Source organism: Prinia subflava, chromosome 6 (assembly GCF_021018805.1).
Source record: "Prinia subflava isolate CZ2003 ecotype Zambia chromosome 6, Cam_Psub_1.2, whole genome shotgun sequence".
In the NCBI taxonomy this organism is placed as follows: domain Eukaryota; kingdom Metazoa; phylum Chordata; class Aves; order Passeriformes; family Cisticolidae; genus Prinia; species Prinia subflava.
Window position 1 is genome coordinate 13992285 of NC_086252.1, and position 24895 is coordinate 14017179.

The 24895-nt window shown below is 40.3% G+C and overlaps 1 protein-coding gene across 2 annotated transcripts in view; it reads right to left on the reverse strand.

The window, feature by feature from the left end:
* Window positions 1-24895, reverse strand: part of PARD3B (par-3 family cell polarity regulator beta) — a 392276-nt gene that overhangs the window by 254926 nt on the left and 112455 nt on the right. For both annotated transcript variants that reach the window (XM_063400372.1, XM_063400371.1), the window contains exons 3-4: window positions 19955-20123; window positions 4699-4805 (exon numbers count right to left, since the gene is read on the reverse strand). In XM_063400372.1, the coding sequence (XP_063256442.1) occupies window positions 4699-4805; window positions 19955-20123 (276 nt within the window). The remainder of the gene's footprint in view (window positions 1-4698; window positions 4806-19954; window positions 20124-24895) is intronic.

The window sequence follows — 24895 nt, forward strand, 5'->3', positions numbered from 1 at the left end:
TCAAGTCTTATGATAGTAGAGGAAATCTGTCCCTGGGCAAAAACAGAGAAGCAGAAGTAAGAGCTCCAGAAACAAAAGTTCAGATGTTATAATTATACATTAGCAATTACTACCTGAATGAACTGAACTGAGAAGAAGCAAAATGTATTCTGCTCCCTAACACCAAACCAAGAGAGCCCCACAATTCAACTTTCTGCCCTGCTGTATCTCATCCCTACCATGTTGTGCAGAAGGATCCAGTCAGGAACTCACCAGCTGGTGAGGAAAATTCAAAACTGCAGCTCTGCTCAGTAAACTGGGAACAAGTGTTGAGCTAGTGTTAAGTGCCCCAAGTATTCTTGTTTCCTCTGGAAGGTTTCAATCATCTCAATCCCACTCCACGGCCTCGCTCCAGAGGAGATCCCTGGCTGAAGACTACATGCCCATTGCTAAACCCACTGAGTGAGGCCAGGCCATTTGCAGCCCAAAAGCAGCCAGACCAACCCTCGGCGTTCGCCAGAGCAAAGCCACGGGCACAGAACTTTTCAGAGAAGTAGAATCACAGAATCCTAGAATGGCTTAGGTTGGAAGGGGCCATAAAGATCACCTAGTCCCAGCACCCCTGATATAGGCAGGGACACCTTTCACTAGACCAGGATGCTCTGAACCCCATCCAACCTGGCCTTGAACACAGCCAGGGATGGGCATCCACAGCTTCTCTGGGCAACCTGTGCCAGTGCCTCACCACCCTCACCATAACAAATTTCTTCCCCATATCCAACCTAAATTTCCCCTCACAGTGTGCACACATTATTCCTGTCCCTACAGTTCCTGATGAAGAGTCCCTCTCTGGTTTCCTTGCAGGCCGCCTCCAGATACTTCTACGAGGTCTCCACAAAACCTTCTCTTCTCCAAGCTGAACAGCCCCACCTTTCTCAGCCTGTCTTCACAGGGGAGGTGCTCTAAGCTCCTTACCAACTTCCTGAACTTCCTGGCCCTTCTCTGGACTCACTCCCACAGGTCCAAGTCTTTCCTGTCCTGGGGACCCCACAGCTGGATGCAGCACTCCAGGTGGGGTCTCACCAGAATGGGGTAGAGAGGCAGAATCCCCTCCCTCAACCTGCTGGCCACTTTTTTTTTTGCAGCCCAGTGTCCAGGTGACTTTCTGGGCTGCAAGGGCACATTGCTGGCACACGTTGAGTTTTTCATCAGCCATCATCCCTTCACTCCTTCTCTGCAGGGCTACTCCCAATCACTTCTCTGCCTAACCCATAGGTGTGCATAGGTACATTAATTCTGTATCACTGAAGTCCTCTCTGGATACCTAGTTTTCATTCTTGGAAGCCTGGCCAGGGCTCTGTGATCCTAAATAGGCAGAAGAGCTAAAGAGTAGCTTTAATAAAGTAAAAATTCATTAACAAATACTTTCTATTCAATACAAACAAAGAACAAATTCTGATATGTGTTACCCCTCTTTTTCCCTGATTACTGTCTCTAATTTTTTCAGTGGCAGCTATCACAATGAGGAAAGAGAGGTTTGGATGAAAAAAGAAACTCAAATTTTGTACCATCTGTTAAATGACTTCCAGTCTGAGGGAACAGATGCTGGACTTCACTATCCGTTTTTGATTGATCTAGAAGTATTTTGTTAATTGGGGCTAAAACTACAGCTAAGATGTGTCAGAGAAAATAGGAAAGAATAGCTCAAATTCTCCTCAAACTACCCGGTCACTCAGAAAAGATTTTGGTTTGCAATCACCATATAGCATTAAAAAATTAGATCTTCCTTTGAATACATGGGACAACATCTGAAAAACAGAACACATGCTCTGCTTGATGGCATAAATACTGTGAACAGCTCCAATGGTTCATTACATTCAACCAGTTCACCCGAACGGGATAGCAAAGTTCTTTTCTTGTATTACTGCATGTGTGCTGTCCTGTTTCCTGCATTACTCATGGCACAACTGAAGTTGTGATTTACCTCCAGGACGTAAATCAGCGCTGTCTTCAGAGAATCCCACAGTACTCACCTCTCAAAAATCTGCTGAAGCACTGGTGTGTCAGTGTAAGGCAGCATTCGGGTATTGCTCACAGAGCCCACTGCCAGTCCCACGTGTACCAAACACCAAAACTCCACAAGTGCCAACACAGCTCAGCTAATTATGAAAGCCAGTTTCAATTACAAAATAATGGCTAAGAATTGTGGCATAGTTACAGAGACTTAATTTTCACCACATGCACAGAAGAATGTTTCATCTAGTAACAGTTCTGGGTCTTCTAACTTGCATGTGACTAAAGGAAGCAGTTTAATGTGAAAAAACCTCTGGTTTGTGGCAAAGGAAATTCAGTATTAGTTTCAAATATTCAGCAGCAACGTAGAGAACAAATGAGTTTTTTCTAAATAGTACTTTAACACTTGAAAGACTATAGCTATTTTCAAAATGCAGTGTTCAGTTATTTCTGCCATGTTTTTTCATTTGTCAGATATTGATTTTTCTGCATGTTTTAAAACAATCTGCACCTAATTTAACCTATGTTATTTAAGCTTTCTGTGCCTCCCAGAACATTATGCCAAAGCATATTTCAGTATGATTGATGATGAGAGTTTTAGAAATTGTACTGTTGTGAAAATAAATATTAGTATAACATATTTTGCTGCAATAGATTTCTGCTTCCCCAAAAAAACCTCAGAACACCACCAAATCACAACTTTCAACTTTCCTCCCCCTGCCCTTCACTTTACATGATGTATTAAAAAAAGTCCTTCTCAGCCCCTGTTCCTTGCCCAGCCTTGACTGTCACCCTTACAGCTGACAGAGGGATGCTCTATATTTTAGCAAAGAGAATTTCTTTAGGCCCAGAGGACTCTTTTGTACTGATGCAAGTCAGTGAAGCATGGTGAGGTTTTAACCTCCGAGTATTACTGCAATCTTCATGTAATGGCATAAAATGCACTTGTCACCACTAAAATTACATTGAAAAACCCAACTCAACAGAACACTATTTTTTTCTTATTTTTTTTCAAAACACACCCTGGAATGAAACAGATTTCAGTTATTCTTCCACCTTTTTTTGCCATTTTCATGGTTATAAAATACCAGGGATCAGCACTGCGTACTGACATATATTCACTTTATATGTTTCCCAGCTTTGCCAAGAGTGTAAGATCTGCACTGTTAACCAAGAATTCTTCTTTGTGCTTTCATTTATCAGACTCGGTATTTCATTAATATGTAAATGCTTGCAACAAACATCAAGAAAAACCTCTCAACTCAAACAGGTCTGACAAATGATGCAGAACTTTGACAAAGTTCAGCCCCCTGTACCATCATAATGTACTTGGAGAGTCACCGAGACTCAAAATTGCACCACTTAGCAAATAACACAAACCATTGTAAAACAAGGTGCACACAAAATATTTAGATGCACGTGCATTTGACCATGGAAAGAAAAACAACGAACACTCAACCAAAATCCCGTGTTGGCCTTGAGAATGTCAGTGATAGAGCGAGACTCACACAACATCATTTGCATGCAAGTCAACTGACTGTATTTATCTCCTTTGACTGACATGACCTGAACTGGAGGGCTGGTCTTAAACACACCTTCAGCTGAGAGGCTCCCCCCTGCAGGATGTGTCGCTGAACCCCAGCGCTCTCCCTCCAGTCCCTGATGTGCCAACACAGCCGTTCGTGTTGGCACATTGGTGGAGCCTTGCTCTAGACTAGCTGTGATCTAGTCTGCAACATCCCTCCTGCACCAAACAAGGACACAGGGTTTCTGAGCGTTGTTTTGTTTTGAAATAAACCAGCAATAAATTGTTTTGCACAGCTGGGGACAGGGAGTGAACTGCAGTAAATTGCACAGAGAATCTAAAGGGGGAAAGGCATAAATACTACAAGCGAATGAAAGCAGCAGCATTATTTAAGCCAGCAATCATGTGGTCTAAAGAAGAATAGAACTAGACCCACCAGAGCTTTCTAGGCAAACACTAAAGAATAGCTTTATTCTGCTTGATACACTTCTGTGTCCCAGCTGACATTCAGAGATTCTAAAGAATTTCTTTGCTTTATAAGTAATGTAGGAACACTTTCCCCACACACAAAGCTTAAAACTGCAAGGTAGAACATGTGGCCCAAGTGTGACTAAGACAGCATCACTTTAAAAAGATTAAAGAGTCTGCAAAAACATATGATTAAGAGTTACTCATCTTCACTAATTGTGGCTTTGCAATATACCTTAGTAATAAATATATTGAAAACAAATTTGTCCTCAAAAGGGAAGAGTCAGGTAAAACAGTAAAGTGAGATAAAGAAGAGACCATGCAGTAAAGTAGCAGGGTACCAAAGACAACAGAAATGCCATTAGAAAACAAGATGAAGAAGTGAAAAAGGGTGAGAGACCAAAGAAGCAATGGTGAACTGGACAACACGATACAGAACAAATAAATAACTGCTGAAAGTTCAGTTCATATTCCAATGCCTTATGACACCATTGAGCTTTATGTAAATCTCTTATTAAAAATAAAATACAACCACTGTTAATTAATTGTATCATCTAAAATAACTATTTTTTTCAGAGGAAATTCTCTACAGAAAGTAAGTACAATGCATTTTGTTATAGATCCAAATAGATACATAACTTATAAAACTACTACATACCAACAGGTAAGAAAAGTTTTGGTCTTAATAAAAAGGTGAGTTAGATGACACCTACTGCCACAACATGCTTGAGGCCATGGTCACCGGGATGAGAAGCACTTGGGAAGTCAGCAGGAGCACCCAAAGCTGGATCACTGCTCCTCCGCACCAGCAGCGGCGTGCCTGTGAGACAAAAGGGAATTCAAAGGTTCAGAGATGCTAAATTAGCACAAGGGAAAGCTTCTTGGGGCTGAATAAGGGAAGTGTGCAGCACTTAAATATAAGCTTATCTGCGGTAATATTCACCTGTTAAATTACTAGACTTGATAGGGTTGTACCATTTCACATTTACTCAGCTAAGGAAGTGATAACATTTTTACACACTGATGTAATAGACTTCTATCCATAAGCTACCTAAATTAGGTAAAAACTGCCAACAAACAGGAGAAAGAGGCACTTCCTCAGAAAAACAAATGACTAGCTGCAGCTATCTGCGACCACACGTACCATCAAGTGAGTGAAATTAAGATTATAAGTGTCAGTTATTATACTAATTACAGTGGCTGGGGCTGATGGCAGCCATAATTATTAGATCTATAAAAGAAGTTTGAACATGCAACAGTTTTCTTGTTAGAGTCTAACAAAGCTGGAGTGACTCTACCACATTTACTTTCAGCACAACTTTGCCAATACAGCTGGAATAAATACCAGCACCTGATGAGCGGCAACCAGAGAACCTAATGCTCTTAACCCTTCCTCATGGTGAGCAAGTTTTTATATACAGGTCATCCCGCCCATGATCACTTCTGCAGGAAACCAGTAAGAAAAGCAGATGTACAACCTAAATTTGTGTCCTGGTATTAAGGGAATGCTTAAGTATCAGAAGGTGAACATTGTTTTTTCTGCCAAGTGATTATCATCTTTGTACCAAGAGCTATGTGTGTTTTTACAAGGAGGATGGGTAGAAAGGGATTGGTCACCAAATTTTGTGTCGTTTTCCAAATGTCAGTAGGTCAAAATGAACCAAATCTCTCCACCCAAATATTCTTGTTCTTCATATGAAGTTGAGGAGAGATTTGTTTCCTCTAGGCATATTTGGTAAGAAGGTGTATAAAAGCTAAAAACAAGTTACTCCCTTCTTAAGGATAAACACTTAAACCTTAAAATATTTTTTTCTGTGTATGACTAAAGTTTCTGGTGGCCTGTATCCAAATTTTTGTCTCTCTTCAATATAACAGTTTGAAAACAGATGCTGAAACATTTTTGTGTGATTCAACACAATTTAGTCTCCAAATTCTTTTGACATAAACATGAACAATACAGAGAAACTATTGAAAACCCTTTGCACCAGTACTTTTATTTGTAAAACTCAGTGAGCATACTGTTCCTTACACTCCTCAAAGCCATCATCCTAGCCCCTCCCTTTCCTCATTTCTGTCCTTTTTCCAAGGTGAGAAATCCACAGCAACTCAAAGAGGGTACAAAAAATTCCCCACAGTCAAGAGGTCAAAGATGGGAAGGGAGGGGGATGAGTGACCCCACACAAAAAGATCATTTATATCAAACTCATCCTCCTCCCAAAGCCAACACTCTATACCTAGATTTCTCCTTTTTTCCTGAGCTGTCTTCTACAACCAATTCCTCAGTTCTCCTTCGTTCCTGTGACTGAGAGGAAGAGGAAGGCTCCCTGTGACTGCTGGGAGACAAGACCCCAGCTTGCTCCAGGGCCTTCCAGCAGCTACACAGCAGGAGAAAGAAGAGGTCTCCTGTACCACACCCCTTCAGCACTTCTGTCTGCTCCTGTATTGACTCCTTCAAGATGCTTCTTACCACATCCCCCATCCTCAATTCTGAAGATCTCCTTTCACTCCCTTTTTGTAAGTTTTTTCCAAAGAAAGTGAAACAAAATTTACAACTCTCTAAACTTTGAACCCAAAGTCTGCAGGAACAGCAGGATTATAGAGAATACCTTTCTCCAGATTGGGAAGATGGCCTTGCAGCTCTTTTCTTTCTTTTTATTCCTGCATTTTTGTTCTTATTTCCATGAAGCAATGAAATTTATGGTGTTCATCTGGCATGCTTCCCTACTAGCAGAAAAACAACTGGACTTTTTGGCTATTATATACAATGTTTTCTCTTTTCTCACAGTATGTTGTAAATTTTAGGATCCTACAGATCATTTTTTACTTGAAGAGAAAACCAGGGTCTATTTTCTTCATTTTTTGAATGTATTTACAGACACGTAACATAATTTCTTGTACAGAAATATCGCACGTTGTAACATCTCTGTGAAACACGTCAGCTGCAGTCTTCAGCTAAAATTATACAAAACAGTCCCTCTGGCCCTTACTGTTTTACATGTGCACACCACAAAATCACAAAACGAACCTTTTATTAGACAAAGATAAACTGAACCAAAATGTGCTTGTTAAGAGGAGAAAATCCACAGCAAAGAGGACAACTGGGTGAAAGAGTGAGAAGCAGCTGTGTTGGCCCTCCTCTGCAGCAGAGTCGCCTATTCTCTTTCATGAGACAGCAACTCTGAGCAGCTCCCTGAGCTAACAAACCCTGCTCCATCTCCCCCCATCTCCTCTGTGGCTCGGGCTGTTCCTAAGAACACACTCCGTGCTGCGTGCCAGCCACTGCTGCGTCTCCCACGGCTCCTTCCTCTCTGCAGCCTTTCCCCGCCTCCCGTGCACTGCAGTCAGGTCTCTTGACAGCAGCCACGCTCCCGTGCATTCCCAGAGAAACCTCCCCACATCTCAGCCTGACTCGGGAGCTGGACCATGTCCACTGCCCACACCTGGAATTTGCTCATCCCCATCTTCCACAGATGTGGACAAAATGGACTGAAAACCCACTAGCAACAGGTTATTACAGAGGGGCTGTGGAACATTACACACATTTTCTTAAGAGATTGTGCCACCCATTTTCTTCTGTCAGGAAATGGAATGCTGCCTTTTCCTCACAGCTTTCCTTTAGTTGTGCTGTGTTTCCACGTTATTCCACTCACGCTCTTACATTTGTGCTGAACATTTATAACAACCAATGTAAGCTCAAACACAAAATCCATCTTTCCCTGAAGGATGAGAGAGAGAAGAACTCCTTCCTGCATACCAACTTGATCACAGAAACATGTTTTTTAATAAGCACTACTATTTTGTGCTAGAGTAGCACTTTGTACTTTAAACTTAGGAACTCAGTTTTAAAAAATACTTATCCTCGTCTTGCAGCGCTGCATCAGGAGTTCACAGACAACAAAAACTGAAACACGTCCTAAAATTTTTCTCATAATGACAACCTTAACCTCAATCACTTCAGGGTGTATACCCCATATTTCAAAAATTTGCAGAGTATCTTTTATTATGGTACCACAGCACCTTCTAAGCACATGTGTCAGCCTTATTCACCTTATTCATAACACTCTTATTTATTCATAATACTCTTAGACAAAGCTGATGAGGAAAAAGTCCTGCAGATTTCCTTGGTTAAAGTCTATCACTAATTTTCAACCAGTACAGATCAATCTTTTCTTTTTGCTAGTATCACCCTCAAAAATTAGTATCTACACAGACTCATGGCTAACAGTGTATTTTCCCTGAACTCTTATGTTTTGGAAATATTTTTTTAACTGCAAATATGGTTGAAACAAGCATATGGTAGAAACCACACTTAAGATTTAAATTGGTTGCATTAGGGAAGAAAGAAAAAAAAACACAGAAGAGAGATTTCTGCCATTTGTGTACAATTAAAAAGGGAAAACTTTCATCAACACAATGGAAGAAGCAGCATCTCCATACCAGATGTAACCCGATTGTCTTAGTTTGTTTTGCTAGTTATTTAAATGTCACCAGAAAGCTGTACACAGACATTAACACATACCATGACCAGCAGTGTGCTCTGCCTTACTGAAGCCCTCTGGCAGTGCAAAAATCAGCATCTGAGGTTAGGAGGGGCCTGACAAACTACAAGCAATGTGTTCAAGAAAACTCTGCAACTGCAGGTAAACAACGCTAGGTCTGGATTTCAGGACCTGAAAATGGTCAGGGGAACTTTGGAGCTCAAGCTGCCCCTGCTGGGGTCCCCCTAAGCACCACAGGGTTTCCAGGTGCTGAGTTCTGGCATCAGATTTCAGGCCTACATTCAGACAGTGGAGTACCACTCAATATGACCAATATCACGAAAAAATATTCCTATCCTTCCTTAATTTCACTCATTTGCTCTAACACCTCTTTGCTCAAGAAAGCACAGTCCATCTCCATGAAATTCCTTTATTCTCTGAGATTTAGGTTGCCAAAAAATGCTGAAGACAACCAGACTTTATCACCCATGCGCATTTTTGGCAGGCTGAGCTATCTATAATGCAGTCAAATCATGCACTAAAAATCGATTTTAGCAATGCTTTGGATGCAGACACTCTCAGACCACTTTTAGGTAAGCTGACAAACCAAGGAACACATGAAACACTAGCACAGGTGCATTGCTGTGCTGATGCATCCCTGACAACTAACATTCTCTTAGGTTGGTTGGGTTTTCCAGGTAACAGGGAAGAATTATCCCAGAGCAGAACTAAAGATACACTGGGACAGAATAATGTAAGTGGGCAGAAAGAGATTTACAATAAATCACCTAGGCAGTTTAAGTCATAATTTATAATTCTGCCCCTGAATATAAAAATGCTGACTATGATGGGAAAAGAGCTGTCCATCAATGTGTATCAAACTATCAGCTGCTGAAGGCCATACCAATGGCAATTACTCTGCTGCCTGCTTCTAAATTACCCCTGCTTGGACAGACAGACAAATTATCTTCTTACCTGCAGGTGCCTCTAAATGTTTTTTCAGAGCTCCTTCTGACTAAATCACAACATTTCAAGTCAGTTGAAACACAACACATAAATACTATATACATGCACACACAAATGTAAAATTGCACTTCAGCATGGGCAATTCTGGGCTAGAAGAGCTCTGAGCAGACACAAAACAAACAACTACCACTTATATCCAGAAGCCAAAATTGCTTTTTAACTGGTCTTGTCATGAAACAGGTCAGGCTCTGGAAACAAAGTTACAAGCAAGCTTTTAATTTATATTTAGATACATAAAAGATTAAAACGTGTGTCTATTTTTCTCCTTTTTATCAGTTTTCACATTAACAGGCATCCAGACAGTTCTTCCAGGCAGCATTTTTGAGAGCACTGGGCAATCAGTGTGTGTGAATTTGGTCACCCTCAGATATCTTGCTTACCACCACCTGATGCACCATGCAATGGTTCTGCCACAGGCTTGTGTGTTCTACCTTGTCATGGTGCTGCAATTTTAGTACCATCACAAGGTAGAATACACAAGTGCTATCAACACAATTTCAAATCTACAGCTGTGCTTTCCAAAGTGCACAGTGCACTTCTTAAATTCCCATGGATAGAAGATTAGGATGGTGTAACAGTTCAGACAATTGACTTAAATCTACAAATGGGTGAAAAACCAGGTACAGAAAGAGCTGTCTTTTACACATCAACCCAGCACAAGGTACTTCCCTATCACTCCAAATGATGTGTAATTTTTCTTACAGAGGAAAATGCAATGGTCTACAAGTAAAACCCAGGAATGGCTTTAAACAGATATTGTTTTGGGGTGATACTTTTTAGTGCCAGTTATTTCAAAAAAAATCTTTTCTCTGGTTGTATATGACATAATGTATTAAGCCAGGTTTCAGTTATGAAGCACAAGAACTGTTCTCTCAGTTTTTATGACCAGAATAAAATATCTTTGGTGTTAAATAGGGCCTAATGAAACGACCATGCAATGTTTACATTTACAGCCTTTACAGTTTCAAAGATGGACATGAAGAATCACCACACATTATTTCAATCATAAAAATCCTGTTTTCAGGATCAAAATCCACATCCATACGATAAGAAGTTAATCACTTCTCAAGGCACTAGGACATATCCATCTACAGAGGATGTACAAATAATGCTGGTACTTGCCTCGCTTTAAACATTATTCTCCAAAGAGCTTCCAGAAGGACAGGACTTAGTTTGGAGCTTACCCCGGTATTCTCTTCTTGCACTTAAGGTCATAACACATGCCAGATACAGAGCAATTTCAGGATCTTCTCACCTCTGTCAACACAGTGCTCCTATTTTCAGCTCCTCATCAGACAGACTTACTGGGGTCCAGGGAACACCGTGTCTCTGCTCCAAAGGATCCTGGCTGCAGGTACCACATGGATGAGACTGGCTAGAGCGGAAGGAGCTGCAGCAGAATCCTGCAGCAAGGATCAATCAGCTCACAACAGACAGTTGGGATTTTTCTTTTTTGCCCTCCAACTCAAACTCAAGCACATGTACAACTCCTTCCTATGCTGGGCAGACTGGTTGGGAGTTTTCTGAAAACACATTGGCCATTACATAAAAGAAGCAGCGCTTTCCAGTATGGGCCAGGTTTTCTCTTACACAAGTGAAGCATCTTCATAAATCTCAGTATTTTCCATCTACTGACTGATCTACATCCTACAATTTATGTCTTTAGACACAAGATTAAAAGTTGCAGCCCCTTCAAACATCTTATGTTTTTCAATTATTATTTTGGGGAGGAAAAATGTTGTGCTACATTAGAATTTCCCTACACACATATACACAGGGGGGTTTTGCTTTGATTTTGATTATTTGTTTGGGGGTTTTGTTTGGGTTTTTGCTTTGGTTGGTTATTTTTTTAAGCTTAATATCCTTCCAATGGCATTCAGATGTCAAAAGAAACTGAACTCCAGCTATACTTAAACCACAAGTTGTCTGAGTCATGCAACTTGCTGAACACAGCAAGAAGCATTCATCTTACTAATCACATTGGGTTTTTAAGCAGCATATTACCTGTAGTTACTGAATTTAAATAAATCATTTTAGGGTAATATATCCTATAAGATTTTAAAACTAATAGATCTTAGACTCTCGCACCTTATTTTCATTCACAGATTGAAAGGTGAAAATAAGTATTTCTTCTATTTCAATTCCCAGCCCATTTCTCAACTTCAAATGAAATACTTAATGAACTGTAGTTGTTGAATAAACTGACACAAAGAAAATATTCTGTGCACCTGCAAAAGAGGCCCTGCTGCCAAAAGCTGGTTTAGCACTTCAGCTAACATCAGTTACAGGTGCTTATGCAGTCACTTTTCCACGGTTCAATGATTTAATTTTCTTTAAAACTTTGGCAGCTAAACTGTACAGCTTGAATATCACTTTGGCAGCATTTTATTGCTGTACTGGAGCTGCAAAGTAATTTTTTTGAGTATTTTAATTGTATTTTAAAGAATGATCACAAATCACAGCATTAGTACACATTTCTGTAATAATTCAATATAACCACTGTTTTAGACATCTAATTTAATTTATAAACCTTTTCTGTTTTGATGTTTCCATAAAAAGAGATGTCTTGCTCTTGCAGATGTTATTATTTTCTATTCTGGTCATAGTAAACAAGGTTTAGTCTTAAATTTCAATCTGTCCCTGACAATTTTCAATTTAAGATAGTGAAACCTCCTGAACCTGAAACTTTCTGTGAGGTTGCAAGGAATAAGAACATAAGAGGAGCTACACTGGGTCTACCTCACCCAGCATCCTGAATCTAACAATGGTAGCAAAGACTCAGGGAGAAACCCTAAGAGTGTTGTATCCTACCAGCTTGCAAAAAATAACCTTTGAAATATTTCCAAATCTGCATAGCATTTAGACAACCATATTTCAAGACACTGATGAGCCATGTCCTGTGAATTTGTCTAATCCTATTATAACTCATCAATTTTGGTGTGTTACATCAAATTTTATAGTTTAGTTGAAAGCTTCATGAGAAAATGAGCGCAGAGTTGTTTTGCTTTTCAATTTGTTGAACAACAGTTGTGTTTGATACTCGAGTTTTTACATGGTGAGGAAATTGAATAATAACTTCTTATTGATCTAGTACCCTGAGACCTTTAGCTGAAGTCCCAATTGTTTTAACTTGAACAATTTCAAACTATCAATCAGCCAGGCTTAGCAGGCTCATTTTTTACCTGAAATACACATTTTGCCATATTGCCTCAGAGCTAATACACCAGAAGCACTGCAGAGAATTATAAACAGACACTCTCCCCTGTCTCACTCAACACTAGTGGGTACTGACAGAGACTGCACTGGGGTTTTGAAGCATGATATCATCCTACAGCCTTTCAAAACCTTCAGCTGCAAATACTTAGCTAAGTGGATTGGTCTTTTTCTTTTTTAAAAGACACTACCTTAAAACCAGCTATGCATCCTAATACAAAAATACCAACAAAAACAGCAACATCACAAAATCCGAAAAACAGGCAAAATCCGAGTAAAAGCACTGACATCAAAAAATGTGTGTCAAAAAGCATCGTTGACTTTTATAACGGAATCCCATCATTTATTTATTCCATCATTTTAAATCCCATTCATTACCTTCCCCAAAACCTTCCCCATGGCAATAAAAGGCTGGAAATCAACATCCCAGCTAGAGAGCTACTGAAGAAAAGTGTCTAACTTGTGATGGAAAAATATTTTTCTCTCTAGTTAACATATTCTCATGAAGATACCCCTCTTACTCCAAAGTAAAGCATATTAAACCAAGTGCAAAGGGAATAGAGACAGGCAGAATAATTGATGAGGAACAATCTTTGGGGAAATCAGAGACAGAAGGGCTATTAAAAAGAGAAGAGATACTTTGGTATCTATGCACATAAATTTATTACCTACCCTGGCCCTAAATTCCTGAGGACAGTGGAAGGAAGGAAATACTGGCTTGTTTTGTAAACAGGCAGCTCAAAGACAGAAAAACACATGGAAATTTTATATACATCTTAACAGAAACCATTACTGTGTTCTTCTGCTGCAATACAAAGATAAAGCAAAACTCATTTCCATGAATCAAGGACAACTAAATAAGACCAAGCTTAAGTCATGAGGTCAAAATATACCAGACTTTCCCTCTGACGGAAATGAAAAGTTATCTGCAAACCTTTAGCTTGCCTGAGAACAGAAACCATTTGTTTTAGAAATGCAAGTAGACTTGAATTGATCATCACAATTCTTTTAGAGCAGATTACACTGGATGCAACAGAGGAGAAAAATCTATCAAGTACAGTGTCATCCTTACAACACCTATGGCAAACAGCAGAGAACAACCCTTGATATCATTACTTTGAGAGGGGCCCTCCAGTGCAGTGAAAGAGGACACAGCAATATTTCCTTAAGGAAATCAGCAGTATTCCCTCAAATCACAGAAAACAGCATGTTCCTCCATAACGCATCTCTTTTGAAATGTACCAATTTCAAAACGTTAGTTTTTCCAGAATCTTACAGGAGAGAATTGTTACTTGAATGCACTCCACTTCATGTACTGACAAACATCAGAATGCTCAGCCAATAAACTGATGTGGCAAGATTAGGAAGAAAAAGATGGCTTTTATGCAAGAAAAAGTGTCTTTCCTACTTACTCTTTTATGCCATATATAAAGCATTAGTAATTTGATTTGGTTTATCAGATTAATAGTTTCACATAGTATGTTTTCACAAATTTTAAAAATACAAAATAATGTTGTTTCCTCTGTATTTAAAAACACAGTCTGCATATCTGTAGTATCTCAACTCCAACTTGAAAGAGGACTAATCAAATATATGTTGTTTAAAATGCCCCCAAGCCTATTACAAAGCTGCCACTTCAAAGAAGATGAGAAAGAAAAGAAATTCTTTCCGAGCTCTGAAGTTACACAAATTGTCAACATCCGCACCCTGCAGATAACAATTTAATCCTTGTCAGGCCTATCAGGGCAGAAAGTTCCAAAAACTCCTGGAAGAAACCTTCCCTTCAATTCCCTTAAACTTCAGACTAAGACAGTGCCAATGAAAGCACCTCTGCTGACTGACTTAGCAACCCAAACACAGAGGGCAAATCAAAATAAGTGTTTTAAACAAACCCATGAAGCAGAATTTAAACTAGAGAAACCCCCAAACCACAGGAATACATTAAGCTAATTGAGTATATTCTCTGTCTGAAGCACCTTCAAGGCAATTCTCTAAGAGCGCAAAGTAACCTTTCCCAAATGTCAAAAAGACATGGCCAGAACAACACCAACTGCATCAAAAATGGAAAATGAAAACCTTCTAGGCTACTACTCTTATTATCCTGTACTAACTAGCCCTTCTGAGGGTTGAAGCATTCCCAGAAATCTCTGTTTTCAGGGACAAAATGTTCACTGAGAAGAAATGACTTTAAATGTCCAGAACCAAAAGAACTGACTGCTCAAAAGCACAAGTGCCTGCATGTAACTTCAAAAACCACTACCATTTGTAAGCTTGTTTTTGGAGAGAGACCATAATTAGCCATTCCAACCATTATTTGCACTTCAGTCTTCCACTTGCCTAGGACACTGATCAGATGTAGAGACATGTACATATAAAAGGAGAAAATCTCAGAGATTTGCTATAAAACAGTCATGCAAAATTTGCAATACTGAAGTAAGACCTTTCAATGGGAAAACCAACACACTATTCAACAGTGAAAGCTTGGAAGGGGAGGAGTTTACAGGAGTATTTTTTTAACTGTTATAAGGAATTATTTCTTTATCGAATCTCAACTTTAAATGAAATTACTAGTTTACACTAGTAAAAGTATCAATCGATTAAGAACATAATTTTATTCTAATAGCCAACAAAGTAATCTAATTGTCTCTCCTTCCAGACTGTACTCAGAAAACAGCTTCAGGATTCTTCAAAGCAATTCCCAAATAAAGGGAAAAAGAATAAATAAAATAACAGACTAAAAAAAAATGGAGATGCCTACTTCAGAGTTTACTTTTTTTCATACCTTAGTATGAAAGCAACAAATATCTTTGAATACTGCCTGCCTTCCTCAAGGCAAAATCCTGACTACTTAACACCAAGGAGATGAGCAAGGCAAGAGCAACAACTAATTTTGTGTGTACTCGACCATCATTTACTGAACGAAGTAAACAAAACACTGAGCCAGTCATGAAGGCACTTCCAGCTCAGAGCGACTTGTCTATAAAACGGATCCTCCATAAATAAATTAGTGCTCTCTCCTTCCTGCCCATATGGACTGCAAAGGAAAAACAAATTGACACAAGGAAAATGACTCCCCACTTCCTGTTCCACGACCTACCACGTGGGGAAAATCACTAGAAAACAACAGTAAACCATGAGGTGCAAAAGGAAACAGGAGCCCTACTGGCACGCTTATAGGTGCACAGCCAATTACGAGATGGTTTATGAGGGCCATAATCTCTTTCCCTGGGATGAGTGTTACCTTACACTCACCACCGGCTGAAGTCACGCAGCTACAAAGTATTCAACACACTGTGATTTCACTGTTCATTGCAGGGTTTTGTCTAAACACAGGTTTATAATTAGGAAATATGGTACAAACAAAAAAGCAGTGAAAACTTTGCAATGGTATTTGGGGCTAGAGATGTTGACGTTTACCTCCAATACATTTTCCAAACGTACATCAGCTCTTTCAGCATTTAGCTGCCTGCATCATTCTTTGAGAACTGTTGTCATGGCCGCATCATTATTGTACTCTGGGAAATTCTGCTCACAAGAAACAACAACACGAGACAGGCTCTGCTGCCATCTTAGCAACTGTCTCAATGCTCTTGTATCCACAGAAATAACAAAATCAGTAGATCCATTTCTTCCCTGTTTCAAACAGCTGCCTGAACACATTAAACAGCTGTGTGCTTCACTAAATTTTGTCACATATCTTAGCAGGTGCTTTATACCATTTGTATTGTAGCATGAAATGTTTTCCTTACCTGAGCACAGATTCTGTCAAATTGGGATTTTTGCTTTTTCACTATTAAAAGACACTGTCAGCAACAGCACCTGGTAATCCAGTGATGTGGGGCAGGGAGGGAGGCACTTAAACCTGTTTGCACCTCACCTCGTGTTATGGACACAGAAGATACTGTGTCCATGAACACTTGAAGTCTTCCTGCATTTTTCTTAAATTAAATGTAAGAACCCTCAATTGCACCTGTTTGGGAACAGAGCTAGCTTTAAAAGTAGAGCAGTGTTTATTTCAGGGAAAAGAAAACAAACAGCTGAATATTTTCCTGAACTATTTGAAGGGGATATATATACTAAGAAAGTAATTTGATATCAAGTAAGTTAAACTTACTTTTTTTCTCTAAAATTTCGCCAATCTATGAAAGCAATGTAAAATATAACATTATTTTAGGTTTTGAGTCAAATATAAGGTTGTTTTTATTCTGGCTCACTTCTAGAGTTACAGATGATAAAGGGAAAAGCAAAGGGTAACCAGCTACATCATGAAAAACCTATGATTTCAGACAGTCAAGCTGATCAGTATTCTCAAATAACAAACAGAAAAATACCCTCAAAGAAGTAAGCATACAATAAAAACACCAAAAAGTAAAATTATTGCCATCTCTAGCTAAACAGGAAGGGCTCTAAGATTTGATGTAATACACAATTAATCTAACTAGGTCACACATACAATTTATAAAAGACAGAAATGTTTTAAGGCAGTATCTCACGTGTCTGTTCTAAGCCAGTGGCAATTCTCTCACATCTGACAAGAGCAGTGGTTAGTTTCATGTGCTTATTAAGCACCAAGGACTAAGTATTTCACAAGCAGATCATTAGCCAGACATTGCTTCTGCATAAAACTATGGATCTGATTTTGTAAAATATTAAATATCCAACAGAAATTAACAGGCAAAATTGTTCCACAATGAATTCCCTGCATTTCCCTCCTAAAACATTCTGGAAAAATACTCAGAAAGGTAGGTACATGATGGTTCTTGAAGCACAGCTCTACCACGGAAAGCAACACTTTCTTCCTACATATATATTCAATCACATCCTTGCTCCCAAAATAAGAACAGCTTTATAAATTAATATTATTTATTTCTGCTAGCAAGTGTTGAGTCAATTCAATAATTAGACAGGAAGCCAGATTACAGTGGTTCATGCATCAGTGATATTGATGCAACCAAATTGTCCTTCTATTTCTTCATTTACTTTTCAATTTGCCTGTAATGGAAATAGCCACATAATTTAAGGACCAGGAACTTGTACGTGAAAGACAAAGGCCAAAATTAAGTCCAAAGAACTGTAAACCATGATGTAAAATCCAGAAGAGAAAACAATTACATTTCAGAGTACAAACTAAGTTACAGGACTAACAGGTAGAAAATTTTTCACTCACCCTGTAAAATAAACCAATGTGAAACAGAACTGGTGAGACAAACCCACTACATTTATGATCTCTTCTTTTAAGAAGCAAGCACCATTTTAACTTCAAATATACATTCATATTACACTGAAAACAAAAAAGAACCCTGACTGCTCTTTCCACATTATATTTCACCTCCTTTGTGCTCTACAGTAGGACTCCATAAATACTAGGACATCAACTATGTGCTGGCTTACCGATGAGCAAAGGAGCTTGAGCACTTAACTGCTTCAAATCAAATTGTGTGAAGCTCTCTCCAACCCTCAACTCATGTAACAACAGGATGCAAGACAAAACACATTTTTTTAATAGTGCTCAGAGGTATTCAGAGAACAATCTCTACTTTCTGAAACATGCTAAAATGTGGTAACAGTGCAAGTTAAAAATATGCAATGAATGAAGTGGCAAAACTTTTAACCACTGAATCGTGAGCTACAAGCTCTTCTGTATCTCATGCTTACAAAAGACACAGACAAATACACACAAAGTTATGTCAATAATAAGTCTTGTCCCAAGATTTGTAGTTATGAGAAATTCCTGTGTCTAATTAAATACAGAAGAATATTTTTCTGCTTTAGAATATAGAAAAAAACACATATGGTCCATTGACAAATTTTACTGTAAAAATTCTCATGCAGCTTGAATTTTAGAATTTTCTACAGCAGGCACAAAAATGAGCACAGACTTCAGTTAGAAGTTAAGTTACACAGCTTCATCCAATGAACTTTAGTTGAAATTTTATTTTAGCTCACTGCTTAAATTAATTAGCCTTTTCCTTTAAAAGTGTAATTAAAATAGACAAGTGAACATTCCATTTCTCAAGTTGTAATCAGATTACTCCATGAGAGTAGCACAACTAGAGGTAGTACTCCTACCCTTCCCCAGCTGCCTATATTCAGATTTTATTGCACAGTGTTTGGAGATGTCCAGCAGCCCTCAGGAGCACGCAGTGAGCTGGGGCCTGCAGAGCAGCCTGTCCTGATCCTTACTCATTTGCTTTACAGGCAGACAGCATTCACTTTCAATCTGGCTTTGAAAGCTTCTGTATCCAGTGCTTAGGTGACAGCTCAGCCTACTCTCAATCTAAGAAAGTTCTTCCAAATGCTTTGTGTGCAACATACAAGACTCCTGCTGATAACTGGAAACCAATCTGAACTCCTGACCAGCCGAGAACACTTCAACAACACAGGGCACCAGGGCTGCAGCAGTTCATGCAGTACCCTCTGATGGAAGAGGGGATTAAGCAGCAGCCTTTCCTAATCACAGTCTGCTCACTTGAAAGTCAGAAAGGCAAACGCGCCCAGTTCTGCAACTTCTGCAAAGGCAAAGAGCAGAACTGTTTGTAACCAGCATATCCCTCTTCCCACCTCCCACCCCCAGAACAGGGCACGGGGTCAGATAACTGGTAAAAGTACTTGCACACAGCAGCTGTACACTCATTGAACCCAGGATCACCACAAAAAGAGCTGGCGTTGTTTTGGTTTTTTTCCAATGACTGTGGTATTTGAAAATACTTAGCAAAGGTTTCATCTTGTGTGCTCTCAGAATACAATGATGGATGGTCAGCAGCTCCTGGCCCAGCACAGGACATCCCCAAGAGTCACACTATGTGCCAACAAGAGTTGTCCAAATGCTTCTTAAACTTTGTCAGCCTTGGTGCTGGGGAACCAATTCAAGTTCCCAGCCACCCTCTGGTTGAAGAACCTTTATCTAATACCCAACTTAAACCTTCCCTGACTCAGCTTCTTGTCATTCCCTTGGGTCCTGTCACTGATCACCAGAGAGATCGGTGCCTGGCCCTCCATGACCCCTCACAAGAAAGCTTCAGACCACAATGAGGTCTCCCTCAGCCTCCCCTTTTCCAGCCTGAACAGACCAAGCGACCTCAGACACTTCAGGCTTCAAGCGACTTCAGGCTTCCCCTGAAGGCCCCTCATTCAACTTCAAGGCAAACAATGGGATGCTAAAAAAAAATTAACCTTTAAATATATAAAATCAGATTCCAGACATACATAGAAAAAGAAAAATGAAAGGAAAAAATGTACAAGATATACATACCCAGTTTCAGGGCAGAAGGAGTCACCTCAATCTCACCAATGGGCTGAAAGGCAGCCAGCTGAGTTGCTACCTCCGCCTCAAAGGAGTCTGGGCTGTTTCTGTCTGCCAAGTTCCCATTGGTGCCATCAGTCTTACGGGGAGTTTCTTGTTCATCATAAACGGCAATCAGCTATCAAAACAAAAGATAACGTAGTTTGATATTTAAAACACTTACAAACTTCACTCTTAAAAAAAACCCAAAAAACTTATACTTCCTTTAAAGTACAAAAATAATGATCTTATTTCAGAACAACTAACAACAAACACACAGATTCCAGAAAGGCAGAAAGACATTTGTGTTTGTGTTTAGATACATTGACTTCAATATGACTTAAGTATATGCTTCAGCACTGCCCTGAGCTGACACACATTTCTCAGAGTTAGCATGCTACCATTAGTGAGCATTTTACATTATTTCAAAACACTTAGAGATGAACATGTTTAAAAACACAGAACAGCGCTTAATTCTTGGGGGTAGAGGGTATTATTAAGTCTAAAAATTTTAGTGCTATGACTGACGTGCTGCACAAAGGTAACACAACCACAGAAGCTGCACTGAGCAAGCAGATGCACGTTTTATTTGTAAGAACACAACTACACTCCAAGGACAAGATCCATGCAGCACAATGACAGAGCATGAGGCCTCTCTAGCTGTCCAGTGTGTCTCTGTTAGGATGAAAGCTGCTGGGTCCAGCACAGCACACATACACCCAGCACTTCTCTACCCACACACATCCATCCCTCGCTCCCATCCTGCCCTGAAAGCCTGGGCTGGGTACCCGTGTCTGGAAACTGTCACTGCCTCTTACACCGCTCCAGGCACATGGGAAGGCTCCAAAGTCTGCTGCCCAAGGCCACGCCAATGTGGCTATGAACATGATTAAAAAACCCGTAATAATTTTTATTTTTTTTGCCTCTGTTAACCGGGCCTTTCACCAAGATCATCCTTTTGGTCTCTATTAAAATTAAATGATCAGACAGTGATTATGCAGAAGTGACTCACACACATGTGGCTGGGTGTAAATAGTATTAAAGTTCCAGTAAGACAATTGAGCATATTAGAGCTCTGGGAGAACAAACCAAAATATGATTTTAGAAGACATGATATTTTCAGCTCTGGGATGCCTGGCACTCCAGAGTCTTCCCCAAAAGCATAGGAGGCAAGAGCAGCAGTTTAAGTGTTTTCCCTACCCCATCACCTGACATGACATAGTTCTTGCACCATTTAAATGGCAAACAGTTCACCTAAGATGTTAATTTATTTTACTTTTTCTGAACTCCTTCAGATTATCCTATTGTTTTCCCAGCTAATTTGCCAGCTAATGAATCCAATTCATTTTCCCATGAAAAATACCACAACACCCACAACTGGTTAGGTGACATCAAGATATACAGAAACAAGTCTAAAGGACTGATTTACTACTTTTTCCTCTCTCTGTATGTTATTTTAAGGTATGCATATGCTCTCTCTTATAAAAATATTAGTACATCAAATTTCCTCTGACACTTCCAAGAAGAGTCAACAATTATATCCTATGAAAAACAGTACACTGAAACAAACGTTTAAACAAACTCATTTGCCCAAGGGAAGAACTGAATGTATGAAGGAAAAGAAAAGAAAAATCCTGAAGTGCTTCTAAAAGGAAGAAACTGACATTTTCAGGTCTTCCACTCATTTATAATTTGGTTGCTAGAAACGTGTCAGCTTATATTTACCAAGGCACATTTCAGAGACGCACAAAACCCTTTAAATAATTACGTAGAAAACTTGCTCTCTTTTTCCATGTGGAGCTGTTTCCTTTCCACGGCCATATAACTAAGTTTCTACAACACACAATTTGCTTTTCACTTGTCCACAGCATATAGAAAAGATTCATTCTAGTAACAAGGACAACTCTCTTTGTAGTTAATTCCTGCATAACATGTCAAGTACCCAAGTGTTCACACTGCATTTATGTTCCAAAGTTACATATAGCCAAAAAGGCTGACTGAGATCCAGATACAAACAGATCACAGCAATTTCCTCCAGTATCAAGAAGAAATAAATCAAAACCCCCATCTTATTGTATCTTTCATTTGTTTCTAAAATGACTATTCATGTTCCTGCTATTATAGCAGCTCATCCTGATTCAGTGAGTTCCACCAGCATTGTACACCAAAAGGTTTGCATTCTCAGTCTCACTTTCACTGTGGAAATTTAATTTCTGCAAGAAAGGCTGTTACTAATGAAGAGGAAATTGGAGATTGTGTAGGACTGTGGCACTGAAAGCACTTTAGGTAATAGCAGGATACAAAGTTCATTTTAGCATCCACAATGTAGAATGGAATAAATGGAACTCAGTTGTGATTTGATGGGAACAACTGAATTCCTCAGCCAGATGAAGCTGAGTTTCCCCTTGGTTTCACACCACAGAAATCTTATTAAATGCTATATTACTTTGGAATATTCTATGCTTATTGCCTCGGGATGTTGCAGAGGTGAAAAGCAGGAATTGGTTAAAAAAAATTAGATGAAGTCATGGAAAACACCAGGAAAAACAGTTAAATAGATATGTACAAGCACTGCCTCAGTCTCAGAAACCTCCAAAACATGTAGTAGTATAAACCAGAAGGGCAAACCAGGACAAACTGATGCTACAATTACTCTACTTCTATGTGCTTTCTGCAAGTCTTTTCTGCTGGTCACAGGCAGAGACCAGGGCAGCAGCCATGTACTGTTGTGTACTGTGGTTTCTAAGCACCACACCTTTCCTTAGTCCTCTAAAGCTCAAATGAATCTTGTGCAGCAATGGAAATATGAAATTATTTTAACAGGCAAGTCAGGCCACAGACTCCTAGCACTGAGATACGGCAGGCCCCTTACCCACCCTCCAGCCCCAAGAGGCGACCGCGTCTCAGCCACTGCACAGCCACTTCCCCACATTCCCAGCAAGGCTGCTCCTGCTCCTCCACGGTCACCTGTCACCTCCCCAGGGCAGGTGACCACGTCCCCACGCTCCTTTGGAAGGGCCCCTCAGTGGAGGGACACGGGTGGGTGGGCGCTGCCCCTGAGGGAGTCCTGCATTCACAGGTCCTGCCCTGCACGAGGCCAAGGCATCAGTGGTGCCCACCCCACCTGCCGAGGGCCCAGGTTAAAATAAAGCTTGGATTGCAATGACAATGTCCTCATGTCACCGACGGTCCCTAAAGCACCTGCCCTAGCACTGGGTGACACTGCCCAAGAGCTGAGGTTACAGTCAAACACCTTCCTCAACACCTGCTCAGGAATGGGCTGGGTTCAGGCAGGCTGAGGGGCAGAAATCACAGCAGATAAAGCCCCCAGGTCTTCTCCTTACATGGAAGGATCACAAACAAGTGATTTGATGCTGCTGTCAGCTCTGCCCCTCGATGCCCCTGCCACTCCCCATCACCAGTCATGACGGTTCCGCACGCAGGACATGCTGACTCCTCTCCCCAGCTCCTGCAGCAGAGGCATGGAGGAGATGACAACGCTACGGCCCTTCCCAGCTGCACCCACACCAGCACTCTGCTTCCACACCCCGAGCCCCAGCACACAGGGCACAGCTGCAGGCACAAACCTGCAATACAGCCTGGCAAACACCTGCAGGCCCATACCTGCAATACAGCCTGGCAAACACCTGCAGGCCACACCTGCAATACAGCCTGGCAAACAGCTGCAGGCCCATACCTGCAATACAGCCTGGCAAACACCTGCAGGCCACACCTGCAATACAGCCTGGCAAACAGCTGCAGGCACACCTGCAATACAGCCTGGCAAACACCTGCAGGCACACACCTGCAATACAGCCTGGCAAACAGCTGCAGGCACACAGCTGCAATGCAGCCTGGCAAACAGCTGCAGGCACACAGCTGCAATGCAGCCTGGCAAACAGCTGCAGGCACACACCTGCAATGCAGCCTGGCAAACAGCTGCAGGCACACAGCTGCAATGCAGCCTGGCAAACAGCTGCAGGCCCACACCTGCAATACAGCCTGGCAAACAGCTGCAGGAAGATTCCACCTGCCAGAGCACACGGGCACAGCACCTGCCTGGAAAGCAGGAGGCCTCTTACTGCTGACACTCTGTGAGTGACTTCTGAGAGAAACCCACAGCTCCTTAGTCTACACTCAGGCACTGTTTTGACAGATTTAAAAAAACCCAAGGAAAATCTATTTCTTTGCATTATGGAACACACCAGTAATTAAGTACCATGATCCAAACTCCCATTTTTTACAGTGTGGGAAGGAGATGCTACAGTACTGCCTGTGGAGGTAGCAAAGATGTCACTCCTCCCCAGGGAAATAAACAGCCATTTGTTTTCTAAAATGTTTATTTGGGAGAGAACTCCTCGGGACCATAGATGCAGCAGCATCTTATCAGTAGCAATTCTAACACAAATACACTGCTAATCAATCCAAGTATTATAAATATCTGCTTCAGCCTTTCAAAGGGAATTAATACAATTAAGGTTATGTAAATTAACTACTCAAAAATAATTCTCATAAGTGACTTCTCATTTCCAGTATGGAAAATTCTTTAATTGGAACAGACTGCCAAAATCTTCTGATTGAAAAGAATTTCAGGATGCATTAAGAAATCCCTGCAACATATCAATAAAACAACACCACTGTTTGCAACACTAGTTTATTCTTTACCAGTTCAATATTTACAAATATTGATAATTCAGTAGGTCAGCTGCTTAGGGTTTTCTTAAAATATTACTGTAGTCATTTTTAAATTGAGCAATTTGTACATTTTTGTAGACTTGCTGCAGTCAAGCACCTCTTTTTTAAAGGTTATAGAAGAACTTGAATATTTATTGTGAAAGATATATATGCATTTCTGTATAGGTGAAATGGTTCTACAGCCATTATTATTGTTATTGCACTATCTATTAACAT